Source organism: Cygnus atratus, chromosome 1 (assembly GCF_013377495.2).
Source record: "Cygnus atratus isolate AKBS03 ecotype Queensland, Australia chromosome 1, CAtr_DNAZoo_HiC_assembly, whole genome shotgun sequence".
NCBI lineage: Eukaryota > Metazoa > Chordata > Aves > Anseriformes > Anatidae > Cygnus > Cygnus atratus.
In genome coordinates, this window is record NC_066362.1 from 78,793,130 (window position 1) to 78,806,123 (window position 12,994).

Sequence of the window (12,994 nt, forward strand, 5' to 3'; positions counted from 1 at the left end):
AGCTGTCTTTCTGGTGATGTCAGTAAAGAAATTGGCTCAGAGTTCCTCCCTGCAGGTTTCAATTGCCTTCTGCACAGTCCAGTTTTATTTTAGTGCAGCTCTGCTGTTTTCAGCAGCATTCTTTCCTGGAAGAAGTGAATAAACTCAGGCCTGTAATCAAGTGCCTGCTTAGTAGACAGCTGTGCACACAAACAGTAGTAGCGTGCCAAAACAGCAGAACCATGCTGTACATCAGAAAGTACAATTAACATTTACCAGCAGAATTCAAGCTTTGAAAGACATCATTTTTAACTTGCACATACTGCTTGCGAGTCTTGTTTTGAGCTAGCTATCTTTGTTTTTGCCTTTCCACTAATGATTACAAATGCATCTAATCACTTTAGAAGACCAGTTGGATTGGTGAACTTGATACAAGATAGATTTACATGAACATTAAATGGATTTGGGAAGGAATCTTATAAAACTTGTTAATTATTAAAGGCATGTAATCTCTCTGCTAACTTTTACAGACTTCCAAGTACCTCTGCAGCAGGTGAAACACTATCTGCTATATTGGCATTATTTGCTCTGGCTTTACATTATCAGCTAACACCATATCCAGATACCCTACGAAACATAAAGATGATATGATTTTCTCTATTGGAAAATGTCCTAACACGAACAGGCAAACAAAAATCCCCCGAACAAACCCATTTCCTTTTTGACTAGCTGGATATTGCTTCCTATCTTATTGCCTCATGAGTATATTATTTATTACCTGTACTAACAGTATTACCTGTAATGGACCCATCCTCATGGCATATAGGAGCTAGTAATTTGAACCCATGTAGGCAGAGCTTTGTGTCCATAAGGATCCTGGCAGAACCTGGCCCTACATTCCTATACTCCCTCAAAAATAGTGGGTGTGCCTTTCTGTTTTATCATTTAGTTCATGCAGCATAAAATATCAATATAAAATTGCATAATTTTCAGCAACTTTTCATTCCCCTCTCCCAGAGATAAGTGTATACAAAGCAGTAGGTTTACTATCTATCCAGGGAGTAGACTAATTGCTTATAAAACATCAACACAAAAAAGCAGTTCAACAGATGCTTCCCATGGAGTATTCTATAGTTCTACATTGTTACCCCTTGCCCCATAACAAGTAAGTCTGAAATGTAGCTGGAGAACAGTTGTGGACATTTGATTAAAGTGGGATTCATTTATTCAAATGGATGGGGTGCTCATGCAATTAAAAAAAATAAAATCAGGTATACCATCTCAAAACTAGTATGCATAGACTAGTGTGCAAACTGTTTGAAGTAACATCTTCCCTTCTAGAAAGCTTACACAGTACCTGAGAGTAATTTATAACTTTTTTTTTTTTTTTAATTTCTGTAATTTAATAGTTTTTAGACCAGTCAGTCCAGAAGCTGTGGAAGCCAGGATGTTTCTTGTTTTGTAACTGAAGGCAGTTTCTAAATGAAGTTCTGAGATTAACCTAAGATACTAGCACTTCTCTCTGTGATATAGACATCTGCTACTCTTGCAGATCATGACCCAGTATGCAACCCTAATTCACATGCCACCAGAAACACTGTACTTTATTATCATTGAACAAATCCATTCCCACCTCTTGCATTAGAGAGACTGTTGTAGTGTCACAGATAAGCTTGAAAGAAGAAAAAGACTTGAACTTCAAATAATTTCACCTGTCTCCAATTAGCATTAGCAAATATAAATCCTTTCTCAGAAGGTCAGGCATAACCTTTTCTCCCAGTATATAAGGTTGAAGGCTAAGCAGAATCCATGAATTGGTCTGACTATACAGTTGATTACAAGATAATCCCATGAATATTTCATGCAAGAAAGAGGGTGCAGCATCCAGGCAGTAAGGTGACTTGAGTACCTGAGATACAGCCTTATAAAAAGGTTACTGCACTTACGTTCTACCTTGAAGCACTGTAAAGCTTTGCAGATATACAGACACTCTTCCTCACTGAAACCACCTCCAGGATTTAAGTCTAATCCTTGAAAGAACAGCTTTTCAAACAGAGCTGGCTGCTACAGAGCCCTGGTTTTGCATTAGCTTTTTCTTCCTCTCCTCTGCTGCCTTCTGCGGAGTTAGGACAAAATACGTTGTTACGTTGCTTGCTGAGGTATTATGGAATATGAAGACAAGATGCTGAACTTCCAGTAGAGAATTGCCATGGCCTCTCAGGTCACGGGAGTTTTGCCATTTTTCTCTCTCTTTCTTCCACAAGGGTAATAACCAAAACAGAAGGTCTGGCTAATTAGCTTCAGTCTGTGGCTTGCTTAAAGAAGGATCAAGCCAGGATGGAAATAGCTGCTAACTCTGTTCACAACTTAAGTCAGTGCAGAAGCGGATTGTGCATATGATCAGCATAGCCACATCCTATTAGCTCTGTCGCAACTTCCAGCCAAACCTCCAGGCAACATGGAAACTCATGCACCTGGTAAGTTTATTCTCTGCTTCATTGTTAATTACTGCCTATGATGCTGAATAGATGGAAAGGGGGTGGGGAACAGGAAAAGGAATACTTTGAAAGAACTTGTGTCTTCTTTCAGGGCATTAAAAAAAAAAAAAAAAAAAAGGAAAGAAAAGCTTGTGGCCCAGGTTACATACAAACAGCTCAGAGATAAAACACAGAGTTTGTTTCTTCAGAAGTCTCGGGAGTGCAGCTGTGGGGCAGCATCGTGATTCATGTGGAAAAGACAATCTGTAGGCAAATCTTTTTTCTGGAGCTCTGCTGCTTTCCTCTGTGTTATCCTTATTGCAATGCAACTGGGGAAGAGAACAATATCCTTTTTCAGGGATGACTGAAAGCACTGAGCTTTCAGTTCCCACATGCAAGGAATAAATCTGCTCAGTGTGTAAAATCTTTTGTGTTTGAGTTCCCAGTGTAGGAGCTTAGAATAATGTTCAGTGATAATATTGTAGTGCTATTTGTTTACTGTTACAGATGAGAGCTCTGTGGTTGTTTCCAGACATTGTGTCTTAGTGTTTCTGGGTCTTATAGCTCTGCTGCGAACACCAAACTGTCCTGAAGTTCATGGAGTCCTGCTATTTTTGTGTTCTCCCATCCAGTTGCCTTCATAAAATTATTTGAATATAGCAAATTGCAGTGTGCAAACAGCCATTAGATTTAAGGCCTAATGCTAGTCTTTGTAGCATCACTCTGATGTCCTTTTTCTGTTCCTGATCCTTCACCATTTGAGTTTGTTCTGTTATACATGTAATGTGGGAAAAAACAGGTACTTTCTGTAATACCTATATTTAGAGACAGCTTTGGAAAAGTAAAAAAGAAGAAAAAAGAAAAAAAAAGTGAGCATGTATGCACAGCTGTATTATATAGATACAGCTCCATTAAGTCTTCAGTTAATTCAACAGCTCACAAAGCAGTTCCAGTTTTGGTTTTATACCGTTTGGTTTCCACATCTTTATCCACAGCTCTGCTCTGCTTCCTTCATTCCTGACTCATAGTCTTCCATCCCTTAAAAGACTCTCAGGCTCATGGTATGTGTTAGAGGTGAGTGAGCAGTTCTTTTAACTCAGGTGCATTCTTCCTGCTCCTAATGTCAGAAGTGAAGGTCCATGAGCATCTACCACAGGAGTGCAATCACAGGCTTTTACATTTGTGTCTGTGACCAGAGTTATTTGGGCAGGTCCATGCCAGCAAGGAGCTCCCACTTGCCTGTTTGAGGTGCTGCAATGTTTCTGGCAACAGTTCAGGACCGGCTGTCAGGGTCCACAGTGCATTTCCTCTCTAAATACTCAGCTTGCCACATCAAAGAGTATAGCTGGCTGAGTCAACATCCAGCTCCCTCACTGACCAGAGCTGTTGTGAAGGAAGCTGGAAGAGAGGACCTACCCCTCCTTTCCCTCGGGAACAGTTTTTGACAAGCTGTGGCTTTACTGCTGGCCTCCACTTATGCTAAGTCGCAGGTGAGCAGCAGCTATATCTGTGCTCCATCTTGGACCTTTGTTAGTCTGGCCCTGACCTGTAGCTGAGGGCTCAGCTTCCTGGCTTGGCCTTGGACCTGCTGTGTCACTGATGCCTTGCCAGGGGATTGCTGAGCTGTGACTGACCCAGATCACTCTGTCCCTGATCCTGACCCAGACCTGCTGCTCTTGCACCTGGACTCCCTGTCGGTGGGGTCACTCCCTGTTCTGCTCTATCACACTCTGCTCCTGGCTCACCTTACCCTGTGAAACAGGTGACTCTTGCTGCTCCCTGCCATTCTTTTCCCTAGGATGTTTTTATGAGTATTGTTGTTATCCTTTGAGCAAGTAATTCTTTATAGAATCTGTGAATATACATTCACACTAAGGGCCAGAGGATTATGGACAAAATGTTCCATCTTACTGCCTGCTAACAGCTTCCTGAAACATTACAGTCTCAAAGTACATGGTGATATGGGAAGATGCTCATTTTCTGCCAGAATTACTCCTTGCACACAACTCCACCAAACTCAACATAGCTACAGAAGAGAGCGGTTCCCTTCATTATGTTTTCCAAACTACCATTAGTGCCTTTTAAGAATTGTAGGAATTAAAAACAGGCAAAGCTTTTCAGATTGTCTAATGCTCTCACCAGTAGCTAATAGGAAAACTATGCATCGTGAAGCAAATTAAAACAAATTTCAGATTGGAGTGTATGCAGACTACTCTGGAGAGGAGTAACTCACTTGAAGCTTCTGGGAAGTGGGATTCTAAATGTAGCTTGGAAGAAGTAAAAAGGGCTAAGACAAGATCAGAGAAAGAACAGTCCTGCTAAGGTTTATGGTAGGCAGCACAACTCCATACAATCAAACCAAAAAACATTGTCTGTTTTCCACCTTTATCACATTCTCCCCTCTCCCAGCCATATCCCCCAAGCATTATTCCTCCTGGGGAATAATTTTGGGGATTCAACCAAAGGGAGGAAGAAGTGGAGCTGGAAACAGAGGACTTTTTTTTTTTTTTTTTTTTTTTTCCCCCTCAGGTTTGCCACTTCCTATTTTCTTCCCCATAACCGAGTTTTCACCAAGAGATGAGAGATCTAAATTTGCAGCCTGCAGTTTGAGCACTTAAACAGTACCTCTCAAACTGAAGATGGTAAGGGCAAAAATGCCTTTAAAAAGTCCTGGCTTAGTGTCTTGGGCAGCCTGGGTGTGTCTGCCTGTCTGTTCTAACATTGTTTGAAATGTCACACCCTGACCCTTCAGGACACTCAGAAATGAGAATCTCTTGGGTAGGAATCAGTATCTCAGTTGTATCCATTTACATTCAGCCTTACACTCAGACCTTTCCTTCCCAGCCTCCGGAATATGATCAAATAATAAATATTATTTATAGAGAAAACTGCCTAATGGTGTTGTGGGGCTAATTTTAGTACATGTAGTTAAGCACAAGAAGACTAAGCATCTAAATAGATCTTAAACTAACCTGAAGGAAGAAATACCAAATATTTGAAATTTAATGGTCAAACTTTATCCTTCTTTTATTCAGATAAGAAGCTTGAGAACACTATGCTGATCTAGGTTGCCTGTAATGAAACCTTTCCTTCAAGTGATATTGAAAAGAGAATGTATTTCTTACACAAAATATTTTTTCCTAGGAACTTCTTTAGGTATCCTGCTTCCTTTAAGGTTGACCAAGGCTCATTTAATTAGCATGCATTCCCTTGTGACTCTTGAACTGAGAAATTATACAATAGGGAGTATTTGAAGAGACAAGGGGTGGCAGCTTAAAAAAAGAGAAAGCCATAGTGCGATGAAAATACTTGCATACTTTTACAGGTGTGATTAGCTGTATTGAAATCAGTCTCTTTTGATGTCCATGTTCAGAACTGGGAAGCCATTAGTTCAGTGGGGACCTAAAGAACACATCTATAACAATGTTATATCTTCTTATTTATACACACATTCTTTGAAATCAAATTTAAGTCAAGCTATCTACAAACAGTAAATAAAACCAATTCATTTTCACATTTCACTGGAGGGTGGAAGTTTTAACAAGCTCACCAAACAATGCTGCTAAATTGCAGGTAGTTTGAACAACCTTGCACAGGATTTCATGTGAGTTACAAGTACGCTTCTCACTGTGGTGTCCCAGAAATGTAGCTATTTCTGATACTTTACTGGAAAGAGAGGAAGATAAACAAAAGCATACCAGTGTCTGTGCCCTGAGTGGCCAAACCTTTTACAGTGTATTCTGCAGAGGTTGTGCCTATGATAATCTGACCATCTGGACCACTCAGATCAGATAATTGGCTGTTACTCAAGATTAATACAGATCTCCTAATTAGGTTGGCTCCTTATTGCATATTTCACAAGCAGTGTGGTCCTTTAAGACATTCTCCTTAGTTCTTCCACTTTTGGTGGTGTGCGTGTCTTAAACTCTGTTGAGAAGGTACTGTGTCCTTGTAAGCCATTTGCAACTTGAAGAAGCTTGACTGAAGGGAAGGTTCCCATGCCATTTTTCTAAAATAAGTGTAGTTCTTGAACACTTGTTTTCCAGGTGGAATTCACTCCACCACTGTTCTCTGGGGTGTAGCTTTGGTGTGTGTATGTGTGTGTACATACACATCTCAAAGATATGCATCTGTTTATGTACAAATATATATATGTATATATACAGACGTGCACATGTGCACACAGATTGTTTCTATCAATACTAATTCCTCTAGAATATTTACAGAATGAGAACATGTAAGGCCAGATGTCGTAAAGTCTTGCAGGGTAGAAGGTCAGGAAGCATCTGAAACACAAGCCTCCGAGGAGCTGTGGTACTGTCGGCAAGTACTGTCAAATGTGGAATTTGTTCAGAGAAAAACATTTTGATTCAGACAGTTTGATTTGGGAAGATGAAAAACTTTTGGGTGAATAGGAGTCTTCCAGATTCTGACATAGAAACTGCATTTCCATCGAAAATCTTATTCTGACTGGACATCACTGATGGCTTCACCTGCTTACTAATGTTAACCTCAGGTTTGTGACACAGTTTGTGAAGGTTGGGAAGCATAATGGAAATGAAATCATTTTATTATAAATGGACTGCACATTTTTTTCCCAGGCTCAACTAAAAGGACTAGGAAGAAAAAAACTATTTAATTGACTGTATAAAAGTCTTGTGAGATATCCCAGGCTTAGACTGAAAATACTGGAGAAATACTATGTTTACCCTCTGAAAATGAAAGCTTCACTTATTAATTATTTGCCTTGGAGTTTCCCTTGTGGCATCATTATGTGCTTCATTAAAATAAAACAAGTGTGAGTCTCCTTGACAGATCAGAAAAGGAAAACTAGTGAGTCAACCATTGCATGGTTCAAGTGCTGCAGGACCCTAATTTGTTATTGATAGGAATCATAAGAATAATCATAATTTTAGGGGCCATTCCCTCCCCCCTCAAGCATTTCATTTTTTAAAATAATTCTGGCTCCTCTTTTTGCACATAATTGCAGGTAAGTAGATTCAGACTGTGTAGAGGGCATAGAAGATTAGCAATAGAACATAATGTTTGCTTTTGACTCTTAGAAAATAGAAGGGATTCAATAATTAAGAGGAAAATATGACTTCCAGACATGTTTTAGCAATTTTTCCCTCTCCACCCCAAATGAGAGAAAGACACAAAGTTCTGTTTTCACAATCAATAAGAATGGATCCTGTTAGATTTTCCTTGAATTATTTGAAGAAGATGATCACTGCACAACTCTGTAGGTTTCCTGCATATTCATCTCTTCAATTCTTTCTTTTCTGAGATGCAATTCAAGATACTTCTGCCACCAGTTAGATGGCTCAGCACTGTGAAAGAAACACTCTTCAGCCACATGAACATCGAGTGAGAGAGTTATTTCTGCCTTCCTCTTGCCCTGTCTCTGTCACCATGAGGGAAATCATATTGTCTTAACACAGTGCAGCAGATCTCATAGGGCAGTTCCTCCTTACTGGAAAGTAGCTATACTAGGCTGTTGAAACTACTTTTTTTTTTCTTTTTTTTTTTTTTTCCCCTTAGGCAGAAGGCAGAAGTGGGGGAAAAGAACTGCAGCATTGCTAGGATTGCCTACTAAGAAGGCAAGAAGAGATATCATGGATGTAGTGTCTCCCTGGATATGTGGGAGCCAATGAATATTCCAATTATTTCTTATTCCTGGGGAAGACAGAAGTACTTACTGGTGAAGCATGGTGTTTTATCTTTTTAGGGGTAGTGGGGCTAATTCTGCGGGCAGATGGGTCTCCTCCACCTGGATCTTCTCTCTGGTAGAAAACACTAATGCTTGAAAGACAAAGCCACAGTTTCTGAACCGAATAAGCGTCTCAAAGAAACTATGGGTAAAAATCAATCAATTCCATTTACAGTTATGGCACCACTAGAGGGAGAAAGAGTATGAAACATCTGCACATTACACAAGCTTCTGTAACCATTACTTTTTATCATCATTCTTTCCCTGTGTCACTGCTTCTATTCACTGGGCATTTCTTACTCATGACCAAACATTCTTCTTTTACTCTGTTGTTGTAGTACACTGCTGTACAACAGATATAGCTTATTGATGGCAGTGGTAGTGAATACGACATGGCATGTAAAAACCTGTCCCAGTTATGCTGCCTTGTGCCCATGAAATTTGCCAATAAAAGAGATGGGGAACACATCTAAAACTAGATGTCTTAAGTCTCAGGACATTAGTCCCTCGAAGTAAAACATTTAGGGATAAACATCAATGTACTTCATGACAATTTCACACCATTGTTTGTCCAAAATTTAAGGCTTCTGAAGAGAGAATGGCTGCTAGCCAGAAGTTTCTATCTATACCTGATTGCACTTAATTTTGCTCACATTACACCAGAACCGAAACACTCCACTTCAGGCCTAGTTGTAAATTGTGAGCAAACTTGACTCACTTCAGTTGCAGTGATTTGGCTCCCATCTGGCATGAATACAGCACCCAGAGAACCCCAGTACAGTCACTTGAAACACACAGCTTTCTCATGTTCAGGCGGGAGGTCCTTGACTAGTTGCAAAGCACAGATTTTCCAGCTTCTAATCTTATGGCTAAAGTGCAGGAGTACAAATCCTGTTGAACAACCAAGATAGTGCTGAGATAAGTGCAACGTTGTATGTGAAGTTCCCACTTCTCCAGCAGTTCACATAAGTACCTGCTACTCCTCTTCAGTTGCGTGCACCTCTCTCCATTTACTTAAGTTCAACACCTGAAGTCAAATGGTGTCCATTAATTCATTTTCTTTATTCCCTTAGGAAACTACCCGCCCCAAAACCTTCTTAATGTAACACTATTTATCTCTTATTCTCAGACTTTCCTCTAGCTTCCTCACACCCAAGTCTGAGCAGACAGAAGGCAGCAACATCATCAAGAGACTCCTTTTCAGCATGCAACAGCAAATACCTCACTGTTCCTCAAAACCATCCTTCGTTGCACAGCTGCAGTATCAATGGATCTTTTGAAGCACCTAACCATATGGAGTCCTACAGCAGTTCTGTAAGTAGGATTTTATGTTCATTGACATACATCTAATACCTCTGAGATGAGGAAGAGTCTTGGAGCAGGATGAGCAGAATATGATGCATTTCTCCTCTGTGTTAGGCAAATCCAAGCTGCACTGAGAAAAATGACTGCAAGTAGACAGATACTACAGCGTTAGAGAGTTCAGTAGGTTCTCTTAGTATACAACAAGCAGTAATTGTTCTAGTGGTATCACCAAGCTTTATTTAATAATTTACTTGAGTCAAAATCTTCTGGAGCAGGAATAGAGAGGTTGATATTACCTTGGTGCAGGAAAAGATCTGCAGGTTGATGACTAAACTGTTTATCTTTTTTCAAACCATAGGTCAACACATACCTAGGAGTTAATTTGAGCTGTACTGGAAGATGAAAGCTTAGGGAGGCTGCAGTCTTCAGAGCATGGCTGTTAGGGGAGAGACCTCTTGGGATATGCTTGTAGTGATATATTTGCTACTAGAGGAATAGAATAAAACTGTCATGAAATGCCGATCCTACCTTCAGATATTCTCATTGCTTGGTGTACTGGCTGCTTGTCTTGGAAACATCAAGAAGCAATGAGTCTGGGATTGAAAATGGTAATTTAGATCACTGACTCTGACTTCTACAAGGGCTGTGAGAGAGAAGGAGAGAAAGATCTTGATAATTCTTTCAGTGATGTTTTGCAAATTGCAGTTTACTTAATTTGTGTTTCTCTCTGATAAGGCCTTCATGTGCCAGAAGGTGATATGGTGAATAAAGTATTGCAAATTTAGTGTCAGAAAATGCTCTCACAGAATTTTGTGGGAATTTTGACATTCTCTGTTCAATAGAAACCCATAATAATGGGGATGGCACTTTGCTTCCAATAGTGGCTGGGGAGGAATAAGCAAGAGTCTACAAGACAGGGAGAGTGGAACTGCTGTATCTCCTCCTCATTTTATTTTGTGTAACTCCAGCAACATCTAGTGTTGCTATGGTGATCTCTCAGGTGGCAGGGTTGTGGCAGCTGGCTACACACAGGTAATAAACAGGAAAACCTCTTAGTGGCTTTTCATGTTCCCAACCTCCTTGTTCCCTCTTCTGCATTTGTTTGAGCATCTTATTTCTGCCCACACTTGCCAGTAAGAGAGGAGAGGATGTTTGGAGTTCATCTTCTCTAGAGTCAGCTAATGCATTGTGTTGTGCCAGCAACCAGGCAGTGATGACATCATTACTTCTGCGCTGTATTGTGTGAAACTCTCTGGAAGGGAGACTAGGAATCTGGAACAGGATTTTCTTCACTGTGGCAGAGATGGATCGTGAAGGTTTGCATGGACTGCCTGTGAGTACTATATGAAAACGGACCTAACTAGGAAATGGGGAATTGCAATAAAGTGCTATCTCTCGAGCAATTTTATATTCTGCTAGAATCTATTGTTGAGTGTAAGTTTAGATGTGCCTAAAGGGACTATACATATGCTATACACATAATGTCTGTGATATGTGTAATGTGTGGAACAGGTTATGTGATGATAATTTCATGAAATAAAGGAGGATGGAGTATGCATACAAAAATGATTTATTAAAGTCACCATATCCTTATGGCGACTGAAAGCTACTTTGTGGGAAACTGAGATGTGAAGAGAAGCAATGAAAAACAAGAATTTGGGAGATGTTGGGGTATTTAACAATATGCACATATGTCTAAAGCCTTCAGGTATTCATGTTGCGTTAACAAATGACAAAATTGCCTTACAGTTTGCTTGGTTAACTTTGAATTCAGGACTACTGGTGCATGTAATAGAAGGGGAGGTAGGGAGAGAAAGAAACCTTTAACTGGTACCTGTCAAGATTTTGCTTGTATAGCCACCTATGGGATCCATAAATAGCTGGAATTAAATTAGGGGTTCATTGCTTTGAGTTAGGGTGACCATATTTATTTGCTTGAATGTATTTCCCCATTTTTGAAGTTCTGGTGTCACTTTAATGAATGACACAGTAGAGAGTTCTGTGGAGGCTTTTAAGATACAACATTGAGGTAGAAAGGGTGCTTTTTAACAATTTTGTGTTCAACACAGATTCTGCAGAATTTCTGTCCCCAGTAGGGTGGGGTGGTGGTGTTAGAATGGAAGCAGTTTCATGCCGAAAGGTTTTGGATAGTGGAGATGAGGTGGCGGAGATGGTCCACAGTAGTAGCTGAGTAGAACACAGGCAATTTTAATGATTATGGTTGTTGATTTCCTTCTGCAGTGTCACAGCAGAAGGAAATATGTAAAGTATATAAAGAAATATGTAAAGAATATGCTCAGTCACATATTCTTCTCATAATAGATGAAAATACATATCAACTGTTAGCCATCCATAGGGTTTATCCTCTCTAATCCCTGGTATTTGCCAAATCATCTCTGTCCAGCCCTGCCTTCTTGCCCTCATACTACTTTGAGGGACTTTTTCTTGTTCTAGTTGGAACCAGTCTCTTTTTACTCCTGCACACAGTCACCTGCTTCCCTTCCCTGACCATCTTTCCTCCACAGCTCATTCTTTTTTATGTCCCAAACTGTAATGTGATCCTTGTTCCCAATTCCCATCCCATTTTAAAATGCTGATGTGGTATCCTATATAGTCTGTTTACACATAAACCAAAAGACAGCATTGGCATGCACATCTGTACCCACGTGTCGGATAGGTGGCTATCCCATGGTGCTAGATAAGGTCACTGTCTTTAGACACTCTCATTTGTTTACAGTCAGAAGAGCTCGGTGTGATTTAATCTGATCTGCAGAGTACAAGTTTATAGGTCATACGCATCCCCAGTTAATCTCCAATTTTTGCTCTGCTCATCATTTAAAGTGCTTGTGTAAATTCAGACCCTAGGCCTGGCTTCTCCTTGGACTTTAGGGTTTTTGATTCATAACACTCATGTGTTTCCCTTTCAGATTATAAACAATTACCTGGATGGGACCCAAAGAGGGGCTGTGGACTCTGTGAGTGGCATGCACTTCAGGGGCAGCAAGAGAAAGGTTGACTATGTTTTAGCCTACCACTACCGAAAACGCCTTGCCCATCACCAGCAAGGGACCAGCTCACCAGAGCCAATGAACAGAGCAGACTCCATGGCTGTTTTTTCAAATGGAGAGACCAGGAAGGGTCACCTTGAGCTGCAGCCAGACAGTGGCCAGCACATCCCGCAGGAGCCGCTGGGGGCTCAGGTGATTGAGCTGGGCCCACTGGATGCACTGGAGGAAGAGAAGCAGCTGCAGAGGGAGGAGTATGAACGCAACCTGGTGGCAGCAGGGCTAGAGATTGAGAAAGATGCTGAGGTAAGAGTGGGCAAGCTGTGCCTCCTGCACAGCATTGGGTACCTGGTGGGGCTAATGGATGTCTTGTTGCAGGAGACTACGCAGGGGATGTAAACATGGGCAGGCCATGGTGGTGGGGCAGGAGACAGGCTGTGGCCCTGCGGCAGAGCCTAGCCTGCCTTTACTCCTGTCCTGGTTTATACGTTATGTGTAGGACATCCTTGATGTATTTT

At 40.7% G+C, this 12,994-nt stretch overlaps 1 protein-coding gene across 1 annotated transcript in view; it reads left to right on the forward strand.

Annotated features, from left to right (window-relative positions):
* The first annotated feature begins 2,437 nt into the window (after nucleotides 1-2,437).
* The window catches only part of ANO2 (anoctamin 2), a 194,779-nt gene continuing 184,222 nt past the window's right edge, over nucleotides 2,438-12,994 (forward strand). The window contains exons 1-3 of the mRNA XM_050710475.1: nucleotides 2,438-2,456; nucleotides 9,296-9,480; nucleotides 12,399-12,782. Coding sequence (XP_050566432.1) covers nucleotides 2,438-2,456; nucleotides 9,296-9,480; nucleotides 12,399-12,782 — 588 coding nt within the window. The remainder of the gene's footprint in view (nucleotides 2,457-9,295; nucleotides 9,481-12,398; nucleotides 12,783-12,994) is intronic.